We start from the raw sequence: 9,606 nt of genomic DNA, 5'->3' as shown, positions 1-9,606 counted from the left end.
ATTCTTTACTTTTAATCTTCCACAAACATGGGTGGTTTCTGTATATTTCAATGAATTCACTTACAAACTCTCGAGAACACTGACGAGTATCAGCCGTTTTAATGCCCTGTGCACACAAATACAAACACTAGACTGAGCAAACAGCTGTTTCGCGCCAGATTTGCGACGATCTCCTGTCCACACGCTCCAACTTGTCTGCGCAGATGTGGTTTGAACCGACAGATTTGAGAGGTTTCGCTCAAACCTCCAACTCCAACTTCCAGGTTTGCACACACCTCAGGTTGGTGCAAATCTTCTGTTCACACGCAACGATCTGTCTGCGCAGATGTGATGTGCGCAGACAGATCGTTGCGTGTGGACGGGCCTTTAAGGTCGTTTAATGAAAATTGCTTGATCGATTTGTGAAGTGTAGATATCAGCTATACAATTGTCCTAAAACCTAAAAATTTTTTCCCTTCAGATATCTGGCCATTCTCATGGAAGAACATTTAATGGAAAAAATATCAAAATACTCAACATTTGCTGTTTGTATGAAAACTAAACAAAATTATAAAATAAAGGCTAAGAAAATGCAAAAGCATAAAATCACTATAGTTAAATGAGTGAGCGTGGTGGACATAGGTTAACTTTGATGTTAGCAGAGGACGACATACCAACATCAAGGGCAAAATGTTCTTCAGGGAATACCTTGACGTGATGTGCGGATAGACAAAACTCTGTTGTTGAAGTGCTTTGGTTGTGTTTACAAGTTACATGTGCTGCTGTGCTTTGTAAGTGTTTGGTAGCGTTCAAAATATTATGGGATAGCAAGGAAGTTTTTTATGTCGATCGTAAAGTCTGTTTGTATTATGTCGAATAGTAAAATATGTGCTTTGAGACTTGCTGTCGTGAAACAGTGAAATATGTCACAGTCTTACAAAAAAATATCAAGAGAATAGTTTGAATCGTGTGACTTAATGACACATGTGACCTCCTAGTAAATATTATTTATCTTGTGTCTCTAGATTACTGTCAGGCAAGAGACTAGACATATCAGTAATTAAGCACAGTAATATCGCAGTGCTCGTTTGTTGACTTATATTTGCTGCTGTTTTTTTTTGTCGTTCAGATTTCCCTTTGCTGAAAACCATCGAAAGTATTTAATTCCAGTTAGAAAAACACATTATGCGAAATGGATAGTTTTTCCCAGATTCCAGAAGACATTTGTTAATTTCGAAACTCTGTACAAGGGACGTGTTTCAGTGACAATTTTACAGTTTTCAGTCACATTTTAGGGAAAGCTGCTACTCTGAAGTTCTTCCATCCCACATTTTCAAGAAGTCATTGTTCACACTTTTGTAGATTTCACGTTGTTAGACAAAATTGTGTAAAATTATTCGTAATTCTATGAGTGTTCGACAGTTTAACGCTCTGAAGTAATAAACAAACTCTGTAGTACTAAATTTCATTTTTTCGGAATTTTGAAAGCAGTCCCCATATTCTTAATAAATGTGTGGGCTTCCGCGGCCGGTGTTAGTCACATAACTATTCTTGGTATACTGCCTTGTCGTCAATATACTAAAACGAACCGACGTGTAGACCGAGTTGCAGGGGCCTTCCTGAGGGCAAAGACTCGTAATGCTGTTTATTAGGTTAGATTAGATCCAGTTTTCGTTCCATAGCCCCAAAAATCAGATGATTCTCGTGGATGTGGAACATCCCAGAAAGTGTAACATAAAAGACATAGAACATCTGAATATAATACTCACTTCTCAGAACGAATGTTAGGAGATTGTCAAGATATGTGGATACATGACAATAAATGGGAGCTGCTTATGTCAACAGAATTAACACACTGTCAGAATGAAATATGATTGTGCACTTTTAATAAACGTATCATACACAAAATGCCTAATCTTGAAGGATTGTCAAAACTGGAAGCTAACAGATATTTTTACTTAAGCTGGTCTAAGAGCTTCTGTTAAGATACTCATCTTTACAGTAGAAGGAGTTGCCTACCAAAAAGTCTTTCATATTCTGTTTACACTGTGGTTTATCTAAACCAAGTTTTAATCGGGTTCCTTGGGATTATACAAACAAAAGCTACTTCATTGTGGAATGAGTCACTATATTGTTTACAGAATGCTGATTAAAAATTTAACAACAAAGAAGTAGTAAAACATGAAAAAGCATAGTATGTGATTTCCTAATCCTATTGTTTATCCAAATCAAATGTCTATTATAGTACTGCATATGTGCCTGCACTTGTTGTGTGAGAGAACTGTTAAAGAAAGTGATAAAGGTTTGAAGAAATGTGTTGTATTTGTTATTCAAGCCATCTGTCTATAGATTTCTTGCCAAGTTAGTTCTTGGAGATTTGCGTTAGGTGGACTCATCTCTGTAATTTTTTTGTTTACCACTTAGCTGTGACTATGCAGGAGTTTAGTCTGTCAAAGAATCTTTGGTGAACTATAATATAGAACCGATTTAATTTAGCTTTAGAACCTGACAGCAATTTAATTTGGTTCTGAGACCTTGCTAACTTTCAGTGCCTCTGATCTTTGGAGTGCTGTGTTAGTAAAATGGTGCTAACATTCTTTGAATTGTGGATGAATAACATGTACCATGTTTTGTAAATAGAAGTTTCTTTTAAAAATATTTATCTTTTAAATTATCTGCCTTTTTGATTATCCATGTAGTGTGGGGTCTGCCTTAACCTGAATAATAAAGAGCATACTGTACCAGTAAATCATATAAAAATTTCCATTCTTTATTTTATTAATAATAATACACATTTTTAATGCTGCTATTATCTTGATTTTTTCAGCTGAAACTTGAAAAACCATGTCTGATGATGAAGATATTCTGTACATAAAAAAGCAAAAGACAATTCACTATGGCTCTCTTGAGGAACAAGAGCGGAATAGGCTGAATGCTGCCGCTGCTGCTTCTGCAGCTGCTACAACTACTGGTGCACCTACATCATCTGTGGACAGTGATGGGGACAGTCCACCAACTGCAATGGTATCTTCACCGCCTGAGGCAGGAAATGTCAACATATCAGATGGTACAAATTTTGTGGTTTTTTTTTTTTTTTTTTTTTTTTTTTGTAACAGTGTTATGTGATTTTGGTATTAAAAAAATGAGGTCACCATTGACACAACTTTTTCAAATATAGGTTGTGGTTACATATTTCTAGTGTGCCCTAAGGCGAAGTTAGAGGATGATAGTTTGCTTATGAGTTGATAAAGACACAAAATGCCATAAAAATGAGCTTTGTTTGTTTGTTTGTGTGTGTGTGTAAAAAAAATGAGGGGTGCTGTGGCAGACTGATGTGTTATATAGCACAAGGTCTGGTTGTAATTTGCTTGTGATTTGACAGAGTCAGCCAGTGTGTCATAACAATGCACCCATGAAAATCCCTTATTTTCTCATTGGGGTCTGATATTTTCAAATTTTTAACACATTTGAAGGCATTAATAACAAGAATCTCCTCCCCAGTTCGGAACATTCTCTCAGGAGCCCCGATACTTTGACAGTTAAAATATATACCATTCTCTGGCATCGTAGTCATCAAGTGGGTACATTGTGCTAACAAATATTTGCCTTGTTGACAGTGTCACTGGTCCAAGTTGATGTGTGGTGTTGTGTTATTCAGTAGTGAGTCCAGGGCAAATGGAAATCCTGTTATTTGATTTTTTTGTCCTTTGTGAATAGTATTTTACAATTACCAAAGAAAATAATCACTAGTTAGTACTTCAATTTTCATAATAGTAAGCACTTCTTTCTGATGTGTGGTGTATGGAGGTTGAGAGAGTACAGGGTGTTTCAAAATCAACATACTGGTTTTAAGGCATTGTAGCATTTATTACCTTCAACTTACAATTGTTAATAATACACCAAATGAAAGAGCAACTTAAACAGTTTTGTTTGTATGCCTGTATGCAATGGGAAGAGTATGGAATGACAAAGAGTGACTGAGAAAAGTGTTGAATGAGTGTGAGTCTTTCGCGCTTAGCCTCTAGAAATATCCCGCGGAATGTTTATGGGCCTTTCTTTTTTGGTGAATCAACTGTAACTGATGTTTCTGATCTTGATGTGCTACAGCTATGGCCTGTGCCTCAATGGGAAGAAGCTGACAACCCATCTTTATTTGAGAGTAAGATGGTGCACCGCCTCGCTGGCATAGCTCAGTATGTGACTGGTTAAATGATGTTGTATCCGACCGGTGGATTGGGTGCAAGGGACTGGTTGGCACAGCATTTTATGCATGATCTCTACGTTCACATACGATCTGACGCAATCATGTGTATGTGCCTCTAATACCGGCTGATCTACCCAACTTTAGAAAGTGTTGTTGCAACAGTTACTCCTGACAGATTGATCAAGCTTCCGTAACAACTCACCTATCGATTCGATGTGTGATCGGTGTTCACACTGAATAATTGTAAGAAAAACTGTTTGTGTTTCTCTTTCATTTGGTGTATTATTTATAATTGTTGGGTGAATGTAATATGTGCTACGAAGCCCATATATATTCATTTTGAAACACCCTGTATAGCCTTCAGGAAAAGAAAAAGAAAAAAACTGTGTAAAAATGATAACACTGTACCAATTTATGTAAGAAAAATCATACTCATCACCTTTTTGTTTGGTAGTTATCACAGGTGTTCAAAATTGCCATCTTCAAATAGTGTTTAGACACTTCTTCACCAGAGTTTTGGCTGAAGGTCAACTGTAATTGTACATACTGTTTAAATATCTTCCCAAGGTTCTGCTTCTTTGGTATGCACTGTCCCTTAAGGTTCACAGTCCAGGACCCTACATGATTATCGTTAAGATTAACTCATAAGTCACTATGGTAGTTAGGCAACAGACCATCCAATTAGAAGCAAAATGTTTCATTCTTGCAAAGTTTATCCAGAAGAGGATATTTTGTGTTATATATTTGATTGAATTAAAAAACTAGAACATGAATGCCATAAGACAAAACAGTTTATATACAGGGTGTTTCATTTATATGATGACCACTTGCCTGGGGTATTGCAGGCCGTGCCTGCTGGTCAAATGTGTCCCATGGGACTGCACTATGCCCCCCCCCCCCCCACCTCTTCCCCCTCTTTTTTGTGGGTTTTAGTCTGAAGGCTGTACAGACATATGTGCGTTGTCGGTCAGTGTCATTCGAGCAGTGAAACAAGCATCATGAGTGTGACACTGAAGTTTCCTTACACAACGATGTCAAGAGTGAATTATTCAATTCCACAGCAAGTGTTTGTTTATGATTCGGACTGTTCGGAGATTGTTTGAACAGAAGTTTCCAGCTGTTCAAGTTCTGAGTTGTGATGTAGTTCACAAATTAGTGAATAAATTTTATGAGATTGGAAGTGTTCAAGACAAGAAGCATAAATGATGACTTACAGGTCTCACAGAAGCTTGTCTTGATGATTTTGCACAACACCTGGAAAATTCCTCTGAAAAATGTCTTAGACATCTTTTGCAGCAAACAAGATATTGTGCACCTCTGTACAAAGGGGTGTTAAGCTGCTTGAGCTAAGGTCCTATATAGTATCAGTAGTACAAGAACTTCTACCTGGTGATCATGCACACAGGGTTAAGTTTTGTGAATGAGTTATAAAACGAGTGCATGACGGTGAAATGTGTCCTTACCTTATTCTGTTTTCAGACGAGAATTGGATCCATTTACAAAGGTATGGTAATTCCCAAAACTGTCGACATTGGAGAGCAGATAGACTTGTTATGCTTAATGAGGAACTCGTTCGTGATCAGAAAATAGGGATGTGGTGTGCAGTTAGTGGTGACAGAATAACAGGCCCAGTTTTTTTTAATGACACAGTTACAAGTGAAAGATGCGTGAAAAATATTTTGCAACTATTTTTTAATGAACTGAGTGAAATAGAACAAAGCTTCACATTTTTTCAACAGGATTTGGCAAGGGCTCATACTGCCAATGTTCCTTTGCACACAATTCACCATGTATTCAATGAAAGGTGATTAGTAACAATATTTGTCCCACTAGAAGTTCTGATTTAACTCCATGTGATTTTTAATTTGGTGTGCACTGAAGGACAAAGTGTGCACAACAAATCCATACACAATAGAAGAACTCAAGGATAATATCCATGGAGCACCCTGTAGCAGACAGTGTTTTCCAGTGACACACAGGGAACTACTGTTTCTCAGCTTCTTGTACATGCGAAAGCATGATGGATAAAGCCATCAGCCTAATCTTTATTAAATTGAGAGTTAGCACTTCCTTCTACTGACCCATCAGTCTAATCCTTATTAAATTGAGGGTTAGCACCTCCTTTTACTGACTCATTCAGTTGACTTCCATATGCACACAACAGAGTGAAATTTCGCCACCCAGCACACTTATTTTTCCTGGCTTACTGTTCAGTTGGATAGAATGCACTTAAGGTATCAGTGGCTCTTGGTTTGCTTGCTAATGTTGCCAGTCCATTGATGATAAACAAACTCAAAACTCCATCCGAACAGGCCTTCGGAGGCCCAACAGTACCTACCAATGGCTGTGTCATCCTCAGCCGAGAGACGTCACTAGGATATGGATGAGCAAGTGGTCAGCTCACCACTCTCCCAGCTCTTGTCAGCTTTCGTGATCGGAGTCACTACTTCTCATTCAAGTAGCTCCTCATTTGGCCTGCCAAGGGCTGAATAAGCCCCGCTTCCCAACAGTGCTTGGCAGACCCAGACGGTCACCCATCCAAATGCTAGCCGAGGCCGGCAGTGCTTAACTTCGGTGATCTGATGGGAAATGGTGTTACAACTGCAACAAGGCTGTTGGCAAGTTGGTTGGTAATGGCCATAACCAATTGAATTGTAGTGTATGGTAGCCAGTGATAGTCACTGAATCTAATGTTTTGTTCTGGTGGAAGATACCAATTATTTACATTTGCTTTCAATAGGAAGAGCGGAAAGAAAATTAATGTCCTGTCAGACTGACCTGTGAATGTAGTTGGGAATCGGTGAAGCCAGTGAATCTCAAGACGAAAGTACTATTGCCATAATAGATTGAGGTGTAGCATAGCCAGACTGTAGATGCACATGTGGAATAGAGGGCTCTGTAGTGTTGGAGTGGGAACAGGAAGTGGATAGGGTGGTGAAGTACAGTGACTAACAAATGTTGAAGCCAGTAGAGTTACGGGAAAGTAGGGTATATTGCAGGGAAGTTCCTCCCTCTTATGCAGTTCAGAAAAGATTGCGTTGGCAGGAAAGATCCAGGTGGCACAAACTGTGTGCATTCTATCCTTGGTCTTCTATCATTCAATAACCTAATTATATATCTTGGTTCCAGTTTTTCTGAAAACTCCATTGATGTGGGTAACTTCTAACCTACTAGAACAAAATATCAGCCAACTTTAGTTACAAATCATAGGAAATTACAAATAAGCATTCTAACTGGTAACTTGACCAATGATTCATGATTTTTTGTTTTCAGTTCCCATCATTCATCACTTGAGTTATTACCAGCAGAGACATGCAACATGATAGCCGCAGACACCAGAAGTGCACTTCTTACCGTTCAGTTGAACTCAAACTGTTTCTCACAAAAGGAAAACATTCTCCCAATAATGGCTTTATCATCTTGTGCTAAGTTATAAATCTGTTCACATTTCTCCAGGCTCTAATAATGGTCATCGCCTTTTAATGTTTGGAAAAGTCACTTTATACACACCAAACTTCTGATGTTGTAAGAGAGCAACATATGTTGGTTCTACTAATCTCAACCTCACATTGATGTCATTCACTAGACTTTCATAAACAGCCCTGCAACATCTCCCACAATCTCCCCCTTACACATTTTGCATTGGATTATTCCATATTCCAGCTAGCATTGTTGCTCTTCTGTTGAACAGTTATGGTCTCAGCTTTCTTCTACCACTTTGATATTTTCTTTAGTTTTTAAGTGGTAAGCTCTTCTCCATTTTGTTTATTGATTTACCAGTCACAGAGCAACACTAACATACTGTATTCAACTGAGATATGTTAAAAGAGTATGTCATATCACCAGTTGATGTATTTCAGTCCAACTTCTGATGGGAAGCCAATGACCACACCGTTACAGTGTTCACATGTATTTTAGTACGCCTTGTCTACTCACTCACTATTGGTGCAGAACTAAAATGTGGAACATGGTATTATTATGTTATTTAACTTATATATCATGCAATTTATGAAGTAAGAGAGTGAGAGAAATGGGACGAGTGAGATGTCAACAATTGTGTATGTTTTGAGAGCAAACAAGAATGATATTGTAATATATCTGTTGTAAGTTATTTTTATATGCTTACACATCTCTGTATAACTGGATGTGTCTTGTAATACAAGCAAATATTACTATTACATTAGATAAATATTAACATGTTACTTGAATATATAGCTAGCATTTTTTGTTATGTTTAGAATATATGGAACTCGAGGAAGAAATGAATCGTGATCGTCAGGCATTATTAGAAGAATTTGAAAGACGTAAAAGAGCACGTCAGATTAATGTATCAACTGACGATGAAGAGGTGAAACGTAATCTAAGACAACTTGGAGAACCAATATGCTTATTTGGGGAAGGTCCAGCAGACAGGCGTAGTCGTCTGAGGGATCTGCTAGCAAGGTAGTCCTGTATTGTCAACTGTGAAGGAGTAGTACAGTAGATTATTTGTATTTTATAGGTATTATAACATGAACTACACTGTAAGATGTGCAGAAGTTGACAGTCACTATATTCCAGAACTTGGGATTATTTGACAAAAGAATGGCAAATGGTTGGAGCTAATAGTTCTTTCCGATCAACAGGTGTTAAAGTGACTTAAAACTCTAGGTTGAGGGGCACATTCTGATAACACTGTAAGAAATAAATCATTTATTCCCTCACATTCTGCCCAGTTGTGACTTCCTTGATCTTGAATTACTTTACAGTGTACTTCCTTCAAACCTTTCATCTCTTACTTGACAAACCAAAGAACTGTGGCTTCTGAAAACTAGTAACTACCTACGTTTTTGTACACATCATCAGTATGCTGTTTCCAGGTAGGGAGCAAATGTTTCTCCTATTTTTCTTTGGCTGTCCCTTCATTTTGGAATATTTTTCTCTTTGTAGATATATTAAATTTTGGTGTTTCCTCAAGTCTGTAAATCCGATAATGAAAGCAGCATGTTATTAGCCTGACAAGCATTGTAATAAAAATAAATTTGAAAAACGTAATCCTCCTTAGCAATACAGTTGTTCGTATGAGATTTAAGTAATAGAATATAGTTAATGTAGCACTTCCCTCTCACCAACAGTTCCAGTGTTAGACATCAATTCATTCTACATTTACAGGGTGTCCTGGGGGACTGATGACATTAGCTGTTTAGTCCCCCTTAAACATCCCAACAACCACCACCTACAGGGTGTCCCAGGAAGATTGGTCAATATTCAGGCATAAGACAGATGATTGTACAATTAACTGGGCACCAAGATTGTCAGACCTTACACCATTACATTCTTCTCTGTGGGGCTTGATGATGTCTTGAGTTGTCCAAACAAAAGGTGAATGCAAAAGATGAAATGGATGGTTGCGTAACTGTTGCTGCTGCCTTCATTAGGAAACA

At 37.9% G+C, this 9,606-nt stretch overlaps 1 protein-coding gene across 3 annotated transcripts in view; it reads left to right on the top strand.

Annotated features, from left to right (window-relative positions):
* Window positions 1–652: 652 nt before the first annotated feature.
* The window catches only part of LOC124619429 (U4/U6 small nuclear ribonucleoprotein Prp4), a 47,857-nt gene continuing 38,903 nt past the window's right edge, over window positions 653–9,606 (top strand). The window contains exons 1-3 of one of the 3 annotated variants that reach the window (XM_047145815.1): window positions 653–770; window positions 2,807–3,046; window positions 8,422–8,626. In XM_047145815.1, coding sequence (XP_047001771.1) covers window positions 2,824–3,046; window positions 8,422–8,626 — 428 coding nt within the window. In that variant the 5' untranslated portion in view covers window positions 653–770; window positions 2,807–2,823. Of the gene's footprint in view, window positions 771–814; window positions 977–1,647; window positions 1,653–2,806; window positions 3,047–8,421; window positions 8,627–9,606 lie in introns of those variants that run through there. The other 2 variants (XM_047145807.1, XM_047145825.1) reach the window with 2 other exon arrangements.

Source organism: Schistocerca americana, chromosome 1 (genome assembly GCF_021461395.2).
Source record: "Schistocerca americana isolate TAMUIC-IGC-003095 chromosome 1, iqSchAmer2.1, whole genome shotgun sequence".
NCBI classification, from domain to species: domain Eukaryota; kingdom Metazoa; phylum Arthropoda; class Insecta; order Orthoptera; family Acrididae; genus Schistocerca; species Schistocerca americana.
This window is presented reverse-complemented; position numbering and strand designations above follow the sequence as displayed.